The 24,302-nt window shown below is 39.3% G+C and overlaps 1 protein-coding gene across 2 annotated transcripts in view; it reads left to right on the top strand.

Moving 5' to 3' along the window:
* LOC126470527 (neurogenic protein big brain-like) overlaps positions 1-24,302 on the top strand; it is a 301,068-nt gene that overhangs the window by 268,623 nt on the left and 8,143 nt on the right. The window contains exons 3-6 of one of the 2 annotated variants that reach the window (XM_050098459.1): positions 12,166-12,400; positions 15,724-15,792; positions 17,899-18,007; positions 18,120-18,176. In XM_050098459.1, coding sequence (XP_049954416.1) covers positions 12,166-12,400; positions 15,724-15,792; positions 17,899-18,007; positions 18,120-18,175 — 469 coding nt within the window. In that variant the 3' untranslated portion in view covers position 18,176. The remainder of the gene's footprint in view (positions 1-12,165; positions 12,401-15,723; positions 15,793-17,898; positions 18,008-18,119; positions 18,177-24,302) is intronic. The other variant, XM_050098449.1, reaches the window with a different exon arrangement.

The following is a 24,302-nucleotide window of genomic DNA, read 5'->3' as shown; positions in this document are numbered from 1 at the left end:
AAATAAAGTTTGCTTTTCAGCTCTCTGCGCGACTTTGCACTTGGATGGAATATTAAAATTCCGGCACAGCGCCGTCGCTTCCCAGCCATGGCTACGTTTTGACATGCTGTTATCCGACGCAGAAAATATTCTCTGTGTCTAGCGAAAGAGAGAATACCTTACACTGTTAATGGCGACTGGAGTTTGTTCTCAGGGATGTAAGATCCCTTCATTATACCCTTTTTGCGTATTGTACTGAATTGTTTTGTCCCTTCCAAAAGGAGTTTCAGTTGTTGGTTGTTGCTGTTGTTGTTGTTGTGGTCTTCAGTTCAGAGACTGGTTTGATGTAGCTCTCCATGCTACTCTATCCTGTGCAAGGTTCTTCATCTCCCAGTACCTACTGCAAACTACATCCTTCTGAATCTGCTTAGTGTACTCATCTCTTGGTCTCCCTCTACGATTTTTACCCTCCACGCTGCCCTCCAATACTAAATTGGTGATCCCTTTATGCCTCAGAAAATGCCCTACCAACCGATCCCTTCTTCTAGTCAAGATGTGCTACAAATTGCTCTTCTGCCCAATTCTATTCAATACCTCCTCATTAGTTATGTGGTCTACCCATCTAATGTTCAGCATTCTTCTGTAGCACCACATTTCGAAGGTTTCTATTCTCTTCTTGTCTAAACTATTTATCGCCCGTGTTTCACTTCTATAATGGCTACACTCCATACAAATACTTTCAGAAACGACTTCCTGACACTTAAATCTATACTCGATGTTAACAAATTTCTCTTCCTCAGAAACGCTTTCCTTGTCATTGCCAGTCTATATTTTATATCCTCTCTACTTCGACCATCACAGTTATTTTGCTCCCCAAATAGCAAAACTCCTTTACTACTTTAAGTGTCTCATTTCCTAATCTAATTCTCTCAGCATCACCCGACTTAATTCGACTACACTCCATTATCCTGGTTTTGCTTTTGTTGAGGTTCATCTTACACCCACCTTTCAAGACACTGTCCATTCCGTTCAGCTGTTCTTCCAAGTCCTTTGCTGTCTCTGACAGAATTACAATGTCATCGGCGAACCTCAAAGTTTTTATTTCTTCTCCATGGATTTTAATTCCAACTCCGAATTTTTCTTTTGTTTCCTTTACTGCTTGCTCAATATACAGATTGAATAACATCGGGGATAGGCTACAACCCTGTCTCACTCCCTTCCCAACCACTGCTTCCCTTTCTTGCCCCTCGACTCTTATGACTGCCATCTGGTTTCCGTATAAATTGTAAATAGCCTTTCGCTTCCTGTATTTTACCCCTGCCACCTTCAGAATTTGAAAGAGAGTATTCCAGTCAACATTGTCGAAAGCTTTCTCTAAGTCTACAAATACTAGAGACGTAGCTTTGCCTTTTCTTAATCTTTCTTCTAAGATAAGTCGTAGGGTCAGTATTGCCTCCCGTGTTTCAACATTTCTACGGAATCCAAACTGATCTTCCCCGAGGTCGGCTTCTACCATTTTTTCCATTCGTCTGTAAAGAATTCGCGTTTGTACTTTGTAGCCGTGACTTATTAAACTGATAGTTCGGTAATTTTCACATCTATAATCATCTGCTTTCTTTGGGATTGGAATTATTATATACTTCTTGAAGTCTGAGGGTATTACGCCTGTCTCATACATCTTGCTCACCAGATGGTAGAGTTTTGTCAGGACTGGCTCTCCCAAGGCTGTCAGAAGTTCTAATGGAATGTTGTGTACTCCCGGGGCCTTGTTTCGACTTAGGTCTTTCAGTGCTCTATCAAACTCTTCACACAGTATCATATCTCCCATTTCATCTTCATCTACATCCTCTTCCATTTCTGTAATATTGTCCTCAATAACATCGCCCTTGTATAGACCCTCTATATACTCCTTCCACCTTTCTCCTTTCCCTTCTTTGCTTAGAACTGGGTTTTGTTGGTATCCTTAAAATTTGCCAATGAAACAACAAGTTTACTGTTAACAGTCACTATTTATTTATCTCCTTATTTACTTATTTCCACGACGCATTTCGGAGGTTTAAATCTCCATTATCACATGGGTTTGTGAGTATTAATATGACATGTATGTGTCGTGTGTTGTGCGACTTTGAGGGAAACTAGGGGCACTGACTCCATTGGGCACAGGCTCCTTTCCCTGTCGTGTTACAGCAGTGCACCATCACACTTTATAAACACTGAAGGGAGGAAATTGGGTCCCTTCAGTTCTTACGTAGTGTGACGGTGCATTTATGTAACAGGGAAAGGAACCTGTTGCAAATGGAGACAGTGCCACAGGTTACTTCAGAGTCATATCACAACAAACATGTGCCGTAATAATTCACATGAACACAAGCGATGATGGAGGTTTAAACCCTCGAGACGCGTCGTGGAAATAAATCAAGAGCTAAATAAATAAATAAATAAATGGTGACTGGTAACAGTAAACTTGTTGTTTCATTCGATACTGGTAACAATCACGGTAAAGCCTAATCAAAAACGTTTGCATTTAAATTTACAGGTTTCCATTATCGTAAAATATCTTTTAGTGCAATAACCAGCCTTGTAAAATAACATCCAGTGTGCGACTTTATTCAGCTGCATTAACTTGGACATAAACTGTTTTCTTGGCATTATTGGTTAATGATATGCTTTCCGAAGTTTATTCGAATTGTTTAGTTTTATGCGCAACATTTCGACAGCCGCCCTATGCTATGAGTTGTGTTCTTACGTGTGCTCTCGTCCTGGTTCGAGCATTGCATACCTGAATAAGATAGCTGGCTCGGTTGTCGAAATATTGTCCATTTATTCAAGTTAATTGTTTATTCAACAACCCGGATAAACTCTCGGGAGTACATCATTAAAACATGAACTGTTTTAAGAAGGCCATGGTCTAAAATATTCCTGGTGTTAACAGTTGACAAGTCCCGACAATCGCGCTATTTCCCAATCCCTGTGCCACGCAGCTGCGCTCTTTGTCACTGGGCCTCAAAGCGGAATGCAATCTTATGGCAGTGTTCTGCCGAGAAAAATCATGAATTTCGTATTCTCAAAAATCAGGTTAATTCTGGCCTACTTACCTCGACCAACTTTGTAACAATGTATCCCAGTCTCACATTCCTTCCATCAAAAAAGTATAACGGCATCAAACGGGCGAGTTTCAGAGCAGTCCACAAATGCATAAAGTGGAAGAAATATCATGGAAAAATACAGATCACAAGACACTGTGGTTGAAAGGAGACATGAGTAGCGTCTCTATAATTACCACAAACTTAGAGGACAGTAATCAACTTATGTGCCCGTTTTTGCATACTGATAAAAGTAAGAAGACTGGCGAAGTAACGTGTACAGCTCTGGTGGGGTTTTACCTGTAACATTCACATTGGTAACTTTCTGAGGTGTTTCTGTGTTACCAACATCCCGTACGTCTGGCGAACTTGTCAGAAATCACGTGGTAATGTGCATTCTTGAATACTTTTTTTTCAGCAATATAAGGAGCTAACGTTTCTATAGGAAGGTCGTGTTTGCCATGTATTGATCGCTGATGCCGGGTTTTCTGTATCCATCTACGCTAGTGCTCCGCAAGCCACGGTAAAACATTGCCAAGAGGGTAAGATTCCCACTAATATAATTTGACTCTCTTCCTCTTATATTTTACGGTGGTGTGTGAGAAGATGGACTGACAGTAAGCTTGCCAGTAAGACCTAATTTCTGTAATTTTACCATCGCGGTCATTACATGGGATAATTTTGGGAGGAAAAAATATGTTTCTTGATTTCTTGTATTGCGTCATGCGGCAATCGTACATGTAATATCTAATGCCTGTAATTTTACCACAGTCGTCATTACATCGGATAACAGTGATAGGAGGAAATACGTTTCTTGATTTGTTGGATTGTGACATGCGCATTCAAAATTCACCACCAACTTACATAAAAGTCTACTTGTGAGATGACTGAGCACAAAAGTGACGCTTTTGTGCTTACAAAACAAAGCTGTAGATTCACGCAGCAGTTCTTTGAATTCTGAAAATAGGTCATAAGAATTTTTCCAAGTGGTATCCTTCGCGGATGAATTTCGTTTCCTTAGGATTTTTCTTTCCACGAATCTCCGCAATACTTAAAGAGTGTTCTTTTATCGAAGCTGGGTCTTGTTGTTATTCAGTTAAAGATTGTTGAGGGGGACCTCAACAAGCCACAAATACTTTTGGAAAAGCTTTATTTTACCCCCATGACCGGTTGTAGTCCATTATGCCCATCTATCGGTGGGTATAATTGTTTTGGTACACTGTCAGTATCCAGAGCGGCATGTTGTCTGCTGTTGTAATTTGTTCTAGTGTACGATGTTTTATCCTCTTCTGTTATTATGAATTATTGACATATCCAGTTACAGGAGCAGACGACAAGTTGCTGACGGTTGTGACTACTGAAACTATGGCAATGAAATAAACTATTTTTAAAAGTATTTGTGGCTGGTTGCGGTCTCCTTCAGAAATGGTTCAAATGGCTCTGAGCACTATGGGACTTAACATCTGAGGTCAACAGTCCCCTAGATTTAGAACTATTTAAACCTAACTAACCTAACGACATCACACACATCCATGCCCGAGGCAGGATTCGAACCTGCCACCGTAGCAGCAGCGTGGTTCCTGACTGAAGCGCCTAGAACAGCTCGACCACAGCGGTCGGCGCAGTCTCCTTCAACAATTTTTGATTAAAAGAATGTTGAATGAAGTGTTCGCACACAACGTGTCGATTTTCTAAGAAGATTTTACTTTCATTACGAATACATTAAACGGTTCAAATGCAATATACACTTTGCCAGCGAAAAATGAGAGTGAAAATGTAAAACGCGCTGGTGTTCACGCAACGAACCCTACAGAGAGCAAGCGAGATAAATGGATGAAGTAGATGTTGTTGTTGTGGTCTTCAGTGCTGAGACTGGTTTGATGCAGCTCTCCACGCTACTCTATCCTGTGCAAGCTTCTTCATCTCCCAGTACCTACTGCAACCTACATCCTTCTGAATCTGCTTAGTGTACTCATCTCTTGGTCTCCCTCTATGATTTTCCCCCTCCACGCTGCCCTCCAGTACTAAATTGGTGATCCCTTGATGCCTCATAACATGCCCTACCAATCGATACCTTCTTCTAGTCAAGTTGTGCCACAAACTCCTCTTTTCCCCAATTCTGTTCAATACCTCCTTATTAGTTATGTGATCTACCCATCTAATCTTCAGCATTCTTCTGTAGCGCCACATTTCGAAAGCTTCTATTCTCTTCTTGTCTAAACTATTTATCGTCCACGTTTCGCTTCCATACATGGCTACACTCCATACAAATACTTTCAGAAACGACTTCCTTACACCTAAATCAATACTCGATGTTAACAAATTTCTCTTCCTCAGAAACGCTTTCCTTGCCATTGCCAGTCTACATTTGATATCCTCTCTACCTCGACCATCATCAGTTATTTTGCTCCCCAAATAGCAGAACTCCTTTACTACTTTAAGTGTCTCATTTCCTAATCTAATTCCCTCAGCGTCACCCGACTTAATTCGACTACATTCCATTATCCTCGTTTTGCTTTGGTTGAGGTTCATCTTATAGCCTCCTTTCAAGACTCTGTCCATTCTGTTCAACTACTCTTCGAAGTCCTTTGCTGTTTCTGACAGAATTACAATGTCATCGGCGAACCTCAAAGTTTTTATTTCTTCTTCATGGATTTTAATACCTACTCCGAATTTTTCTTTTGTTTCCTTTACTGCTTGCTCAATATAGAGATTGAATAACATCGGGGAGAGGCTACAATCCTGTCTCACTCCCTTCCCAACCACTGCTTCCCTTTCTTGCCCCTCGACTCTTATAAGTGCCATCTGGTTTCTGTATAAATTGTAAATAGCCTTTCGCTCCCTGTATTTTACCCCAGCCACCTTCAGAATTTGAAAGAGTGTATTCCAGTCAACATTTTCAAAAGCTTTCTCTAAGTCTACAAATGCTAGAAACGTAGGTTTGCCTTTCCTTATTCTTTCTTCTGAGATAAGTCGTAGGGTCAGTATTGCCTCCCGTGTTCCAACATTTCTACGGAATCCAAACTGATCTTCCCCGAGGTCGGCTTCTACCAGTTTTTCCATTCGTCTGTAAAGAATTCGCGTTAGTATTTTGCAGCTGTGACTTAGTGATACACGTGACTTAGTAGATACAAGTGGATAATTAGCACGCGGAAGTCTAGCAGACGCTTGTAAGCGTAAAATCTTTGATACGACTGCAGATGGAACAATGGACCGAGCTCTGCGTCGGGTCTCCCGGTGTCTTTAGTAACCATCACGCGGCAGAATGCTGGCTGATGAAGCTGTGTTGCTGTGGCGCCTCCATAGGGTGGCGGGACCTTTATATAGCGACTGGAAGCGCTCCAGCGTTGTTTTGTGTTGTGTTTCCGTTGGAGCGCAGCCAGCGAGCGCGTCGTGCGGTCTGAGGGCGCTCCCGGCGCTTTCTCCCCTGGCGTTGCGACACGACAGCGACCCCGCGGCTGACCCTCTGGCAGGTACGACAAATGGAGTCGTGTGAAGACGAGCTGTTCCGTGTTTGATCACGCGCCTCCCTTTCCCTCTCTTCCCCAAGTGAAACGAGACAGAAGACGTAGCGCGGAAGGCACAGAAAAAGGAAGGAAAAGGCGCGCGCGCACACACACACACACACACACACACACACACAGAGTACATGCAGCTTGTTCCTCCGAAATCAGAATCTATTAGAAATATATTAAACAGTTATGTCTTCTGGAAGATGAGTTGTAAATAGGCTGTTTAGGTTTTTATGTTGGAAACGTCACGTAATGCTCTATATGAAAATCACTGACTGTGCTGTGTGCAGTCTGTGGCTGGTTTGCATTGTTGGAATTTGCTATTGTAGTGTTGGGCAGTTGGCTGTTAACAGCGCATAGCATTGCGCAGCAGGAGGTGAGCCGCCAGCAGTGGTGGATGTGGGGAGAGAGATGGCAGAGTTTTGAGAGCGGATGATCTGGACGTGTGTCCATCAGAGACAGTAAATTTGTAAGACTGGATGTCATGAACTCTATATATATCAGTTCATGACATCTAGTCTTACAAATTTACTGTCTCTGATGGACACACGTCCAGATCATCCGCTCTCAAAACTCCGCCATCTCTCTCCCCACATCCACCACTGCTGGCGGCTCACCTCCTACTGCGCAACGCTATGCGCTGTTAACAGCCAACTGCCCAACACTACAATAGCAAATTCCAACAATGCGCGTATTAAATCTATTAAGGTAAATGCATTGTATGTTCTCTATCAAAATCTTTCATTTGCTAACTATGCCTATCAGTAGTTAGTGCCTTCAGTAGTTAGAATCTTTTATTCAGCTGGCAGTATTGGCGCACGCTGTATTGCAGTAGTTGGAGTAACGAAGATTTTTGTGAGGTAAGTGATTCATGAAAGGTATAGGTTATTGTTAGTCAGGGCCATTCTTTTGTAGGGATTTTTGGAAGTCAGATTGCGTTGCGCTAAAAAATATTGTGTGTCAGTTTAAGCACAGTCATTTATAATTTTTGTAAGGGGACGTTTCAGAGTGGATACAGAGATGTGTCATTTTTCGCGGATTACATCAATACTTCTCCCTTATAACTTCTATCCTCACACTACTGACTGTGTAAATTATCGAGCATGCTTTATATTCTATGTTATACCACAATAACGAAAAAAATCGCAACACAAAAAAATAATTACTGTATAGTAATGAAATTTCGGGAATACGAGGGTAATCCCAAAAGTAAGGTCTCCTATTTTTTTATAAGTACATAGACCTGTTTATTTCTACAATGGTTCACATCAGTTTACAGCTCGAACACAGCTATTTCTCTACATAATCGCCATTTCTGTCGATGCATTTATGTAGACGTTGTGGCAGTTTTTGTATGCCCATGTCATACCAGTTCGCCGGCATGCTATTCAGAAAGTTATGAACCTCTTCTTTCACTTCCTCGCCGGAAGTGAATCGCTGGGACCACAATTAACGCTGACAGGTGCTGTCAGACTCTGAAAAAACTCAAACGGGCAATGCAGAACGGGAGAAGAGGAATGTTGAGTGAGGGCGTACACATTCTCCATGACAACGCTCGCCGACACATCGCTCGACAAACCGTTGCTCTCCTGCAACAGTTTCAGTGGAACACAATCACCCACCCACCCTATAGTCCTGACTTGGCGCCCAGTGACTATCACCTGTTCCCTATGTTAAAAGAACATTTGGCCGGAAAGCGATTCAGCTCCGACGACGAGATTAAAGAAGAGGTTCATAACTTTCTAAACAGTATGGCGGCGAGCTGGTATGACATGGGCATACAAAAGCTGCCACAGCGTCTAGAAAAATACATCGACGAAAATGGTGATTATGTCGAAAAATAGCTAGATGTTCAAGCTGTAAACTGATGTAAACCATTGTAGAAATAAACAGGACCATGTACTTATAAAAAATAGGAGACCTTACTTTTGGGATTATCGTCGTACATTTGAGTAGTTAACATATTTAAGTGATTAACATTGCAAGATAAGCCATTGGAAATATGAAATACTGGTACTTTAATATCCGATGTAACCGCCAGAATATTTTTAATATCCGATGTAACCGCCAGAATATTGAATGCAAGCGTACAAACGACCGTGTATTGTGTTATACAGGCCCCGGATGTCAGTTTGCAGGATGGAGTATCATGCCTGTTACACTTGTTCGGTTAATAGAGGGACAGTTAGTGCTGATTGTAGATGACTCTGGAGTTGTCTTCCGGTGATGTCCCGTTAGTGCTCGATTGGAGACAAATCTGGTGATCGAGCAGGCCAAGGCAATATGTCGACACTGTTGAGCATGTAGGGTTCCAACAGAGGTGTGTGACAGCATAACAGGTCGATTCACCAGACTGGCCTACATATTTGCATGAAATTAGAATTATATCAATACCTCCAGCTGCTTACGGGCGTTGATATATAACAATGGGGACATGTTGAAAATATGTGCCCTGACTGGGACTCGAACCCCGGATCTCCTGCTTACATGGCAGACGCTCTATCCATCTGAGCCACCGACGGCACAGAGGATAGCGCGACTGCAGGGTCTATGTCACTCACGCCTCACGCGAGACGCACATTCTCACCTTGTATGTCCACACACTACATTCTTAGTGTCCCCCCCCCCTCCACCCCAACACACTCATTACTCGTGGAAGACATTCTTACCAAGTCCCGTAAAATATGTGTGCATCCGCACAAAAGAAGAAGGTCATGGCCGATATTGCCAGAACTATGTGCTTATATGGATATGGTGTCCGTGCTTTCGGACATGTCCCAAAGAACAGACACCATATCCATATAAGTATACAAACCTGCAGTCAGGGTGCGTGGGACAAACACGAGAGTGCCCCTGTTGTCATACAAAATCGTACCCCAGACCGTAACTCCAGTTGTAGGTCCAGTGTGTCTGGCACACAGTCAGATTGGTTGCAGGCCCTCAACTGGCCTCCTTCTACCAACACACAGCCATCACTGTCACCTCCACTCTGCCCTTCAGTGAGCTCTCGCTTGACACCACTGAAGTCGCAGGTGGCGGCGCTTTGGGATCAGTGGAATGCACGCTACAGAGCGTCTGCTTCGGCGCTTTCCTGGAAGTAACCGATTCGTAACAGTTCGTTGTGTCACTGAGGTGCCAACTGCTGCTCAAATCGCTGCTGCAGGTGCAGTGCGACGCGCCAGAGCCACACGCCGAACACGATAGTCTTTCCTCTCGGTACTGCCACGTGGCCGTCCGGAGTCTAATCCTCTTGCGACTGTACATTCCTGTGCCCTCTGCTGCCAGCAATTATTTACAGTGGCTACATTCCTGCAAAGTCTTTCTGCAGTATTTCAAAGGAACAGCCAGCTTCTGGTAATCCTATTACACGACCTCGTTCAAACCCAGTGACGTGTCGATAATGGCGCCTTTACATTAGATTAGTTTTTCGTTCCATAGATCCGTGCTGAGGAGATCCTCGTGGATGTGGAACATGTCATCTTTTTTAAGCTGAAATAACAATACTAATAGTATGAATATATACAATACATCATTTGTTTCTATTAAAAAATTCGTCAATGGAGTAGAAGGAGTTGGCCACTAGTAACTCTTTCAGGCTCCTTTTAAACTGATCTTTATTTGTAACTAAATTTTTTATGTTTGCTGGTAAATTATTGAAGATGAGTGTTCCTGAGTAGTGGACCCCTTTTTGAACTAAAGTAAGTGCTTTTAAGTCCTTGTGCAGATCATTTTTGTTCCTTGTATTATGTATGAACTGAGCTGTTTGTTGGAAAAAGAGATATATTATTTAGGACAAATTTCATTAAAGAGTAAATATACTGAGAGGCAGTAGTTAGTATACCCAGTTTTTTGAAGAGGTTTCTACAGGACGTCCGTGAATTTACTCCACAAATAATACGTATTACACGCTTTTGGACTCTGAAAACTTTTGTTTGACTTGAAGAGTTACCCCAAAAAATTATACCATATGACATTATGGAATGAAAATAGGCAAAGTATGCAAGCTTTTTCGTTTTTATGCATTAAAGATAGTCTTGAGTAACATCAGCTCACTACGTTCAATCTCGAAGGTAATTAACGCTTATGACCGGTACAGCGCGTATTTAAAGCAAATCTGATTTACGTCCTCGTGGTGGTGCACTGGGGTAGCTCTTATGCGACTGGTGAGAAATTTGAATGGACATCATCTTCCAGATGTAGAAACATGCCAACTAACTTTCGTTTATGCCACACAACTCCCTCCTGGTGTTACGATTTTTCCATGTTTTTGTAATAAATATTGATTGGAGATTGCAAAGGAATCAATGTAATTAATGGATTTGAAAGACATTACAAGACTGGAATAGATTTCTTCAAGCAGAGCTTCCATCTTGTCTCCTGTGCTGATCTTTTCATCTCTGGCTAGCTTCTGCGACCAATGTCATTGATAATCTGTTCCGGATATTATAACCTGTGTTCGCCTGTATATTTTGTTGTTTCTTACTGCTGCTTCTAGTACCAAGTTAACCTGAGCACATGACTCACCAACCTGTCCTATCTCCATATAAGAACTTTCCATAGTCTTCTTATTTCTCTTATTCGTTGTGGTATCTCTACATTTCGTTCTTTATTTGCCTACTTAATTTTTAATGTCTTTCACAACACCAGACTTCCAGTTACTTCATCTGCAGTACTATCGGTCCATATTTAACTTCCTCACATAATCCTATTCTCCAGACTTGCAGTTCCGGAAACTTAATTCTCACTTCAGTGTTACTATCTGGTAAAAACAATTTTCTTTTGTGAAAGAAGCTTCGTCCACATACGGTAATCTGTTATAGGATTCTTCTTACCAGGAGTATCTTGTTTAAAGCTGATTGATATGGGAGCTCTTTTGCTTCTTTCACTGCGTCATCTCTTTTGTTCAAAATGGTTCAAATGGCTCTGAGCACTATGGGACTTAACACCTGAGATCATCAGTCACCGAGAACTTAAAACTACTTAAACCTAACTAACCTAAGGACATCACACACATCCATGCCCGAGGCAGGATTCGAACCTGCGACCGTAGCGGTCTCGCGGTTCCACACTGAAGCGCCTAGAACCGCTCAGTCACAGCGGCTGGCCATCTCTTTTGTACTGTCCCTCCCTTCTAGGAGTCGTTAGGCGCATTTTCTCTGGTGTTTCGGCAGATATTTGCCATTTCATTTTTGCAATGGGTAGCTGAAGTCAGCGCAAACAAATGCCCCTCATCACGTCTTCCACGTGACGTCCAGTGTCGACGGAAAGCGTCAGTTTCTTTCCGGTTACAAACAAAATCATTTTTATAGTAGAATTTTACGTGCCCTATCGATAGAGCGATCCCTAATGAATCTAGTGCGATGTTCGTTTTATCCACATGCATTAACAGGGGAAACTAAAAAGTAACAATAACCAGTACTTCAGCAGAGCTGTTGCTTGGCGGCAACAGTCTGGGAGGTCGAGGGATGTGTTATCGCTGCTGGATTATACAACGCGACGCATCATTTTTTTGGAAACACGGTAATTCGAGCCATCCACCATGTCGCAGATATGGCGAACCTGGGTCTTGAGCGAGTGTTGCTATGTTACAGGGTGACGCTGCCGGCGTCGGGGAGCGGCCTGGTGTCCTCTTCGCAGTCCCCGGTGCTGAGTACGCTGGTGTCGCTGCCGCCGCACTTCACCGCCTGGGAGGGCTTCGGCGTCGAGTTCATCCTGACGTTCGTCGTCGTCTTCACCTACTGCGTCTCCATGGACTCGTATCGCCGCTGGCTCGGCGGCTCGTCCGTCAGCATCGGCATGGCCTATCTCGCCTGCTCGCTTGTCTCGGTGAGTGCCGCCTTCTAGTTCCAGTTTTCTTTTTTCCTTTATTGTGATTTCATGCCTGAGCTGAGGCGGACCGGCAGCGGCCTACATACGCCGCTCTTCGGCCAAAAGACACAACATAAATACACGGAAGGCGTAGAAAACATAAAAAACATGGTAAACACAAGGTGAACACTGCACAAGAAATCAGAAGTCGTTCGACGGAATACAGTGTAATGAAGCGTGGCACCAGTTGAAAAACAGATGAAGACGTCCAGGTGGAGATACGAACGTAGTAGAAAAGCGATGATCATCGGCGAAGCACTCACACTGATGAAGGGGGGCGCCTCCAGGTCAAAGGGTAGAGGAGGTAGGAGGGGATGGAGCCAGTGGGAGAAAGAAGGGGGAGGGGGGGGGGAGAGGGCTAGTTCCAGTTCACTCAGAACTTTATATAGCTTTTCTCAATTTGAGTGACTCTGTAGTTCTGACTCGGCTTTTGGAAGATACCCCTGGTTAGTGATTGTTTTCTATCCAACAAGTGCCCAGACGTTCCAACAATATTTGTGAGCTTTAACCTCACTTTTGAGCAGCTGTCGCAATCCGTACATGTCGCGAAGTATTTTGACACTAGCGGGGAATGGCTGCCAACGCAGACAAATCATTTGTTGCTTGGACATTAGCTCTGTGTATAGGGAAGAGAAAAAAGAAAGACGTTGGTCCATGGAATGGCTGAAATTGAGAGGTAAATGTACACATGAAAATCTGTTAAAGGAAATATTATACTCAGAACCTGATGATTACATCAGCTTAAATTTTTATTATACTCCCGCTTGTATGTTGTGGGTAGAATATTAATACTCATCCTAATGTTTTCCTGTGTAATATATAGCTGGGAAAGACGCAATTTCTCTAACAATCTGGTAATTGACAGTGCTCTTTCGTATTTACCCATATACTTTTCTGATCGTAGCTTCCTTAACCGCTATGTTGAGAAATCAGCCGTTGACCAAAATTTCTCTCGAACACGATATTTTTTTTTGTTTAACAAACAGGTCAAACAAAGCTACACATTGCCAAATAATTTGACAAACAATTTAAATGTTGACAAATTGTTTGATCTTTTACAAGAGCCATTTAGGACCGGCCACATACAGCCTTCCTAATCTAACAATCACATTGCTACATTCCAGTTGACACTTGGGATGTAAAATTTTTTCTGTGATTTGATCGTGTCAAAATGATTAAACAGTTCCAGGCCCATTGTGGGTCCTGTCTATGACTCCTCAAAGGGTAGTAAAGATTATGTAAAGCTGATGTAAAGATTTTGTTGATGTGTGTATAAGATTAAATTTGACAAAATGAGCTGGCGTTGCATGCATTATCTCATTTTGATGCTTGAAACTATCAATACTGGCATTAAATCTGGTGCTCAGCAATATGGCACAAAAACCTGTACGACTGAAATGTAATAGAAAATATTATTGTTGAACTAGGGAAGTTGCATGGATACCAAAACAAACCATTGTGGGGGGGGGGGGGGGGGGGACACTGTTGTAAAGTTGGAAAGCCGACAGTGTTTATGGAGATTGAGGAAAGATATTTTGTAGAAAACTATCATTGACAGCAGCACGGGTGTTTACCATGGACTTGAGGTGCATAGTGAAACCATATCATCTTGACAACTGTGAAAGAAAAGTAGACTGCTTTGCAGATAATGTACCTAGTTGGCAATTGGGAGAGGCATTTTTAGAGATATAGTTGCTGCGTTCCTGCTGAAAATGTTTTCAGTGTTGATGAAATGGGATTTCATGACATACCAGCAAAAGGAAAAGCTCTTGTTTCATTGAATGTGTTGACATCTTAAGGAAACTAAGAACATCCTAAAATTGTGCCCTTCTGTAAGTTGTGTAGGAGCGCAGTGGGAGAATTCTTTCCTCCATACATAATTTTTAATGGTAAACAAAGTGAACTAACAAGATTTACAGTTCACATTGTGGAACATTAATGAATTCATCAAAAAGTGAGTTGATGGAATGAGAGTGCTCAGTGATCGGTTTCAAACTCACTTACTACCCTTTGCCTTAAAGGAAGAAGGCACAACAGTAATTACTGTAGATAATCTCACTTCTCTCGTCTCAGTGAAAACTAGAGAGATATTCTTTCTCAGTGGAGGAAGATTCCAGTAGGAAAGAAGAAACAGTGACTTCCAAAGGGCATATTTAGTTGTCTACTCGTGAAGGCATTGCAGCTAGGTCAACAAACAGCTTCTACAAATTTTGTGCAAGAGTCTAAGAAATGTGGATTATATCCTGTTAACTGTGATGGTCTTACAATGTCTCCCACATTATGTTATAAATGACTCTTCTTTGATGATAAATTCAGGAACCGAAATCAAGAAATATTTAGAGACAATAACACATTCAGATTTCAATGTGAAGGTTGTCAAAATATATGTTGCCCATAGAACCAGGGAAGAGTGTGTATGCAGAAGATGTTAGGGTGTTTTATGAGAATTAGGAACTAAGCAGTAACAACAGAAGAAGGAGACACACGAATGGAAGGAGAAGAAGAGAATGAACCTTGGGGGTGAGTAAAAGTTTGTGCAACCTAATATATCACAACCAAGGTAATAACCAATAACAAGAGGTTGAGTACTGATACGGGAACACTCAAAACCTTGAAAAAAATAATGTTCATACAGATGCTCCTGAAAGCAGCTGTGATGACCAAGAGTACTGAACAAATCCAGATGTTACCTCTCCTTTTAATAACTGGCTATAACATGCAGTGACACACATAGTTATGCAACACAATTTGAAGAGAATTGCCTGTCAGACAGAATTTTTGCTTGAAAAGTTAATGCTTTTTATTCATTTCAGATGGCTATGTATAAAATAAGACATTTTCCTGACGAATAAAGAAATTCAGTGAATACTGTAAGTATATATCAAGGAGACAATACCATTCTAAAGCCATAACATATAATATTTAAGTTGTGCAACTTTTGTCATAACAAGTCATGGATACTAGTTTGGGATTGAATACTCCAATTTGTAATCTTCCTCAACTACCTGCATCTTGGAACAGTGTTGAAGTGACATTTGTCAGGTCTGTTGCAGCTATATAAATAACCTGGTTGATAAAGTAGGCATCTCCATGAGCTTGTTCACGGATGATTCTGTTGTAGTCAGAAATTTGTAGTGAAACATAGGAATACCGGAAGAAGATTAATGTTTGTTGCAATGACCATCACTTGCCTGTGATTATTTGTCAGTCAAACAATTTTATGCTGTTAACTGGTATTTTGCAATTAATGTCTGATTCATTTGTTGTTTCATGTGTTGCAGACTCCATCGCTAAACCCAGCGAGAGCTCTGGGACCTGCTTTTGTGATGAACAAGTGGGAAGATCACTGGGTAAGTAGGTTGAATGCCTGTAAACAGCATTAAAAGCATATATATTAGCCTATTTCACATGCTGTCATTACTAAAGGCAGTTTCATAACATACATTAGATAACAAGTAGTATGACTGCTCATTGAAATCTATGTTAAGTGTGATACTCTGGTGCATGCTATTAACAGTCTCCTAGAGGTAAATGCTTTAAGGAAGTTTGTTTCAATAGAATTCTTAGTCACAAATAGCATTCATCTATAATTTTGTATTAATTGCCCGTAGCGGAGGTTAACATTGTAAATAGCAGAAATAGCAGTCAATATAGTGAGGAGTAGAACAGAATAAGACTCATACGAAATTATGTGTGAATATTTGATTTTTGGACTGTTAACCTGTAACTTACTAGTCCAAATCTTTAATCAAAATTAGTTATGTAGGTTTTAAGAGTGGACATTGCAAACAATAAAGAACAAGCTCACAGGAAACCTGTACTGAATTTGGTGAATGTGTTGAAACCAGAAAATGAATGATAGCACACTGGAGAAGTCCAAGTTCAGTGACAGATTATACTTATAGCAATCAGAGGATATACGAAGTGGTGAGGTAATGAATAATCCAGGATGGAAGAAATTATACCCAAGAGGATTGTATTTTTGCTCCCCAAGTAGATGCGGCAATAAGTGGTGAATAGATCTGTTAAAAATGATTAAACATTCAATTCGCTGGGAAAAGTTAAGGTCTCACATGATGGGAACTGCTAAGGTTTGGTACAAAAACTGCTCAGCTCATGGACAAAATCCTTTGTCACAACAAATGCAATCAACTATTAAACATGATTGTTTCCAATTACTGTAAAATATGATCTAGGGACAAACAGAAAGTAAACTAAACAGCCAGTTTTCTCTGTAGTAAGTATAGAGACAACAATATCTGTATATGAGTGGGAGCTTGATGTGTGTATTTCTTGCCAGCTATAATAATGGGCTTTAAAAGCTTAATATTTTCTGCCCTACTGCTCAATACCTCCCCTTATACATAGAAAATGCAGTTATGAGACGCTTTACACAACTGACACATTTGAATATGTCGTACATTATCAGCATGAGGCATTGTAAATTTTTCCAGAAGGATTGTGGCATTGTTTCTGGCAGACTTAAATATGAGATTAGGACCTAGGAATTACTTGAATAAAATTGGTGTCATCTGGAAGAAAACTGACTGTTTTCTATCAGCCATAGAAACTGCACTGATGATGATAGTCACTGGTGGAGGGCCAATATCTCACCTGGTGATATGTGCTCATTGACAGAAGGTGGTATCAGTTTGTAACATATTCTGGAACATTGATCATAATCGTAGACTTATTTGGCCAAATATGGAAGCGCTGAATGAGTTGTTTTAACACACCTGTGTTGCATCTTCTGAATGGAACTACCTGTAAACCACATTCAGTTGCAGTTACATATAGAGATGAAAAAATTATGCTAAGTAAGGAAACTCACTTTGAACACCAGTGAAGGAAAACGCAGCAGGACAGGAAGAGAGGAACACCAACAGGTGAACTGTAGCAACTAATAAGATCTGATAATGTCAGACTTGGAATTGACATGGAGAGGAATAGACAGGTCAGATAGAAGAGCAAACCAAAAATGAAACTATGAATGAGGCTAAAATGGCAGCAGTCGGTGAGTATAAAAATGGATTGGAAGCATTGCAACTACTGTGTTAGATTGCATTTTCTCCTCTCATTTTAAACGCATGTAGTTAACTGAAAGTGGTATTTTGTGAATTTTTCTGCACTTCATGTGTACCTTCTTTCCCATAAAGGAAGTAAACAGTTTGTGATGACTTCGTGTGACAAAGGTGATACGTCATTAAAATTACAATTTATTGTTAATGTAAAAGCACATTTTTTTTTTGTAGGTTTATGAAAAGTAACTTAAATATTCATTAGTGGAGCTGCATCAAGGGTGAGGAAATACCATTCCTCAGTAATGAGGGAAACTATAATGAAGCTGTTTGTTATTGTGAAATTATATTTTGCCATTTGTGTGGTTACTGTGAAGTTAAATAACGCAGGAAATGAGATGAAGGGCAATTTCTTAAAATATCTTCAATTTGTTGTAGGTGCACTGGTTAGGTCCAATACTTGGAGGTATTGTGTCTGGTCTGATCTATGAATATATTTTCAACCCGAGAAGACATTTCCATCATCAGAAGGAGTCAATTGATGGAGGTATGTATGGCTGGTGCTAAATGTAAACAACTATTAATAAGGAGTTGATAGTACTTTGTTTCAATGGCACATTGGATAACATGTTGTCTATTATTACACGTTTTACTTTCAGCTATGGCCCGACAGCGATCAAATACAATGGCTTTACATAATTTCACATATGTCTGAGGTACACTTGATATTTAAAATCTACCGTTTTTAACCAAACTAAATGGCCTGAGTAAAATCTGAGCGTAACAGCATTGCTTAAATACCTTACTAATACTTATCCTGTCTCAGTTTTGTTGCTGTTAATTAATTTATGATTCTGATTTAAAATAAACTTTCTCATTGTTATACTTGTTGTTGTCATCAAAGACTGGTGTGGTGAGGTCTCCAAGCTGGTCTGTCCTGTGAAAATCTCTTTGTCTCTGCATAACTAGCATAACCTACATCCATTTGAACCTGATTACCATATTCAAAACTAGTTCTTCCTCAGCAATTTTTCCCTCCCACACTTCCTTCCATTATCAAACTGACAATTCTTAGATACCTCAGAATTTGTTCTATCAACCAATCTCTCCTTTTAGTCAAGGTGTGCCATAAATTTCTTTTTTCCTTAGTTTGCTTCAGTACCACCTCATTAGTTATTCGACCTGCTCATCTAATTTCCAGCATTTTTCTATAGGATCACATTTCAAAAGCCTCTGTTGTCTTCTTGTCTGAACTGTTTAGCCTCGATGTTTCACTTCCATAAAAGGCTGCACTTCAGACAAATACTTCCAGAAAAGACTTCCGAACATTTAGATTAATATCAGATGTTAAAAAATTTCCCTTTTGCAGAAATGCATAAATAAATAAAACCAAAGCATAAGGGCCTGTAGATGTGACTTTAAAGGAGTGGAACTCATCAGTCATCTGCAGAATATTTTGATTAGTCCAAAACTAAATATAAAAGTTTAAAATTTGGTATGATTCCAAAGTAATTACGTTGTGGTTTAGTGTTCAGAAGTCATCATAAGGAATAACAAACAAATAATTTATAACATGCTTTACAACAGAGATCCATACACTGATGAACTGGAGCCAAAACAATAATTTTTAAAGAAGAGGCAGAGTAGCCCTATATCTGTTTATGCAAAATATATTAAAACATATATTCCAATTTTTTTTTAAGATCAAAATTTCTTTCAGTGAGTTTGTGTAGAAACATGATATAAATTCTGTTTGTAGTACATGTTTTTGGTCTTTTTAGAATGATTAGTGTTCTGTTAAATATTTTTTTTATTTGGAAGTTTGTAACATATTTATTTTAGGTATGTGCCTTCGCCGGGAAATAGTGTTACTCTAGAAGTGGTCCAAAATATTAATTTTTTTATTGTACACTCTTTACACAAATTAAGTGACAAAACTAACAACTCTACTTCTCATGTGGTAGTGTTTATGTACACTTATTAATTCTGTTTTCTCTCTGCTTGAATTGATGAGTGTTGCACTGAAACTGGTAATCTTAAGGCATTAATAATAATTTCTTAGTATTTAATTAGTTCTTTGCTACTGAATCAGTTCAAATAAGGGTATTCTTATTTGATACCTATAAGGATATACTTATTTGTGCCTATGTTCCAACACTTTTAGCATTGTTGTTTGGCTGGAAAATACTTGCTTCACATTATACTTTGTCCAGTGCAGCACTATTTCAATATGAAGACAATGAATGAGCTCAGAACAGTTATGGAAATAAAAGAACTAATGGGTAGAACTGCTGTAGACTTGATTTATTATCAGAAATTTTTGCTCCATACACTCTTAGAATTACCAAAAAACAAATATGTATCCAAATTTCAATCTTTCACATTACAATATTTGAGAGTTGCTCCATCTGTGCCACAGAAAAATGCCATCACAATCTGATATTTGGTTCTCAGAGGCCACAAACTTTCACTGTTATGAAAGCACCTTGCTATAGCTATAGGTGAAGTATGGCTGTAAGGGGGAAGTCTCAAAATGTATGTTGCCTACCATCAGTAATAATAAAAGTAGGTAGTGTGATTCTAGATGGAAATGAGAAGAAAACCAAAAGAACTTTCATATATGTAAAATCATGATGTAATGGCAAAAACAACTTCATGCTAGGTATCTAAATTACAATTGCGAATTTATTGTTGTTTCCTGTTCCTTTTCTGAAATTTGTGTGATGTGTCCATTATTTTCTGCCCAGTTTACAACATTCACACTGTGTTTGCTACTGGCTTCACTTTCACTCATCTTCTGGCTTTGTCACTTCAGTGAAAGTTTTGTTGGGAATCCAGTTGTCAATTTTGTACATGTAGGATTGGCATATACTCAGCCAAATATTACTCCAGGTATGTTGATGTTTGATGTAGCAAAATCTGCTATTCAATGATATGATAGGAATGACAGAAGGGTGGAATTTAATTATTGCAAATATAAACAGAATATGTTTTATTTCGAAGAGTAGTCTGAAAATTCTACAAAATTTTCTGATGGTTGGAAATGGCAGGAGCGACTCTACGAGTGCCTTCCTGCTCATCTGACACTTCGATGTAGGATTTTGAGTTTGTCGTTGGTTGCCCAGTCTTCACCAAAGTGGAGTTCCAAAAACTTTTTGACGTCTCTGAGTTTGGCTTCTAGAAGTTCTACACCGGCTATGATTGGTGTTGAGCCGTTTCCCTTGCTGAAATTTTTTCCCCTCTTCAGGATGCTGTTTCTCTCTCCAGCTTCAAAGTTGTAGAAGGGCTCTCCACAAACTAGACAAATCTTCTTCTTTTGGCGTTTTTGGCTTTTTGCCTCTGGAAATGCCAGTTACCAGTAACTTTCATTAATCCTTCCATGTATGTCATAACAATAAGTGTCAGCACTATTTTCATTACATAATATTGCTTTAATAACACTTTTCATGTTCTTACCTTTCTGTTTTGGGAACATTTCTGTTCTACTGACGACTTCTTGCAGAATTCATATTATTTCAATTACTCCCACTTCGTTTGTGTATCTTCTGCATTTAAACAGTGCACATATCACTTATTTTCTTCAAAACACTCATGCAAATACATCAACAGACATCCTACTGATCAGCTGAACTGTGCTGACTGGCGTATATTTTGACAACGCATTGCATATGTGTTTGCTAGAGCACAGACAATCTAACTCTGAATAAGAAAAGTATCCCTTCTAATTGTAATAAGCTGAAAGGTAGCTTTGAATGGCTAGATTAAGTCTGATATCAGCTGGTGTGCTTTGCATCTGGGCATGTAAAGGTGAAAGGTGACTGTCATGGCTGTTAAACTTGGGGGGGGGGGGAGTTGTAAATGTTGGATATTTAGTGGGCTTTGTACACAATGACAAATGTACAGTTAGCTACTTTTGCAACTGAAAATGATTTTCCACTGCCAGTTTCAATGGTTCATAGTGGGTTTTGCATTCTGAAACCTATTCCATCATGTAGGTACTGAAAAAAGGTATACAATAGTGTGCTAAACTAAAATTAAAAAAAAAATGCACTTAGCAGCTTTTGCATCTGGGCTACTCATCTGAAGCTGAAACTAGTAATGAACTTGCCTGTGATCCTAAATTTCCTTGAGGAAGATATTTTATCTCTTAATGAAATATATCTATTTGAATTTATCATACTTCAATTGACTATTGGAAATTATATCTCTGCTGAAAATAACATATAGTTCAATAAGCAGTTGGGAATTTAAAATAAACAATTATCTGCTGTTTCCATTTATAAACCTGTGTCACTTTGGCTATACCACTAAAATAGGTAGGACTAAATGTATTGCTACAGTCAAAAAGTCTCAGGTTGGCCATTTCATTAACACATGGATTTTTTTCCCCAAAGCCAAAAACTTGGATCTGAATTGTTATTGACCACCATTTTTAAAATGAGCTAACATGGCTGAGAACAAAATTATGAAACATGAATGCTGCTGTGGCATGTTACTAAATCATATCTCTCAGATAACTAATCATAAAAGCTTAGTGTCTCTACAAATGATGTGAAAGACTGTTCTCTCTTGCATGTGAAGTTAATGGAAATGCCTTATGACTTGAACGCAGGTGCTCATGAATGAGGCAACTCAGTCATACTCCTAGTGAAAGGGATATAGTTGGAGAGTAATAATGAATGACCTGCTAATGAATGTATATGAATACATAATAAGTAAACACTTAATGAACACGTTATTTCACTAACATAGTATTTTGGTCTTTGCATTTTCTTGCTCTCTTGTTTAGAAACAGTATAGTATCAAAAATGCCATAAAATTAGTATAACTGTGTGTGTGTGTGTGTGTGTGTGTGTGTTATTTACACAAATTATTTATGTTTCATCTTGTGCGATATTAATCTTCATAAGATAATTTGCTTGTCCCTCATATTGGTATGGATTAATAAAACCGATACAGCAGTGTTACTCTGATGTAAATAAGCCAATATGATAAAATTTCTTTAATTTGTAGCACTATTGGTGGAAATGGTGGAAATGCATAGAACTTCTTTTATTGCTTTTGAGACTTTTTTAGGGAAGACACAAACATTGGCCTTCCTCCAAGACTAAATATTCTTGAAGTCATTACCAGGGCCATCCATGGTCAGATATCTCTCAGGTCCACTTTTACATATGGAAGTAGATGAACATCAGCTCTGGAACTTCTTTATGAAAGAAAGCATCAGATCTTTTTTCTGTTCTTCCACAATTATGCTATCTAACTTATGAGAAAAAGTTTGATTTATATTTTCTTCCTTTTCTCATTTAGAACTACAATTCCTTGAAACGCGGATGAAACAATGTGGAAATGTAATGAGAATCTCGTAGTTTATTAATGACTTTCTCTTTTAGAAAAGTTCCTGCATGTCTCCTCAGTAATTTGAACACCACATTGTCATCTTCACTTTGACAGGAATACAATAAATGTAATGCCCGTGGTGCTACATAGGGCAGGGTCAGATCTGTTTCAACATTCACATCATTTGTGGTTTCTTTTAAATATTCCAGGGATATAATTATGGCATGTCTTACAACAGACTGATAGTAAGATATCATTTGCTGCTTGCTTTTCTCCAATAACAAGTTCCCAGTGTCTTTTCTTTACAAATGAAGTGAGTTCAGCATCATGTAGATACTACTCCATGTAGTTGCAACATCTTGATGTAATGGCTTTTTTTCCCTCCTAATGTTGCCATTGAACCAGAGCATTTTATGTATCCTACAGCTCTACACACTGTCTGGAAGGATCTATAAATTTCAGGCAATTTTTCACTAAGGAATTTTTCAGGCAATGTTTGCCTTAATGCTGTGGTAATGCAATGCACTGCACCTGGCAGCAAGTTCGTTGTGTTGCAGAGCTTTCTTTTGGTCGACCCATGATCCATTACAAACGTCCTTCTGCTTAGTTCAGAGGATATGTAGGACGAGGAATTTACTATGGATCTTATATATATATATAAAAACAAAGATGATGTGACTTACCATACGAAAGCGCTGGCAGGTCGATAGAAACACATATATTTTTCCCGCGTGGAATGTTTCCCTATATATATATATATATATATATATATATATATATATATATATATATATATATATATGGAATGTTTCCCTCTATATATATATGCACACCTAAATAATCGGTACATTAATTCTATTCTTAGTTATAGCAACTGCATTTATAAGATACATTTTACCTTGAGGCCAAATATCATTCTGAGGTGCAACAGTAATTACTAATTTACTATCAGCAATTCCATACTTAGGAACAGATTTAGTTCAATGAGTGTGAGGAGGACTTGCTGTTGATAACACAACATTAAATTGATTCTTTACATTTCATTTTGTATCACCATTTATTATTGCAGCTATGGCAGCAATTCACTTATTTTTTTCTCCATCAAACAGGGTCTAATAACCCGTTAGGGCTAAATGGAGATATCGAAAAAATTCCATTTCACCCATACTTTACTTTCAAGGATTCTATCACATTTGTATTAATAACATCATTATTAATTATATTATGTTTAATTAACCCTTACCTTCTAGGAGACCCAGATAATTTTGTACCTGCCAATCCATTAGTAACACTAGTTCACATTCAACCAGAATGTTACTTCCTATTTGCATATGCAATTCTATGATCAATTCCTAACAAGTTAGGAGGTGGTATTGCACTTTTTCATGTAACTCTGTAATTTTTTTTTTTTCGCTGATGTTGGTGACATCTGGAAACTTTGTTGTTTCTCAATTCACATATGTCTTCAAAATCTACAATAATACTGAACAGTAACATAATCC

This window comes from Schistocerca serialis, chromosome 1, assembly GCF_023864345.2.
Source record: "Schistocerca serialis cubense isolate TAMUIC-IGC-003099 chromosome 1, iqSchSeri2.2, whole genome shotgun sequence".
Lineage (NCBI taxonomy): Eukaryota > Metazoa > Arthropoda > Insecta > Orthoptera > Acrididae > Schistocerca > Schistocerca serialis.
The sequence above is the reverse complement of the archived record's forward strand: the minus strand, read 5'-3'. Positions and strand labels throughout refer to the sequence as shown.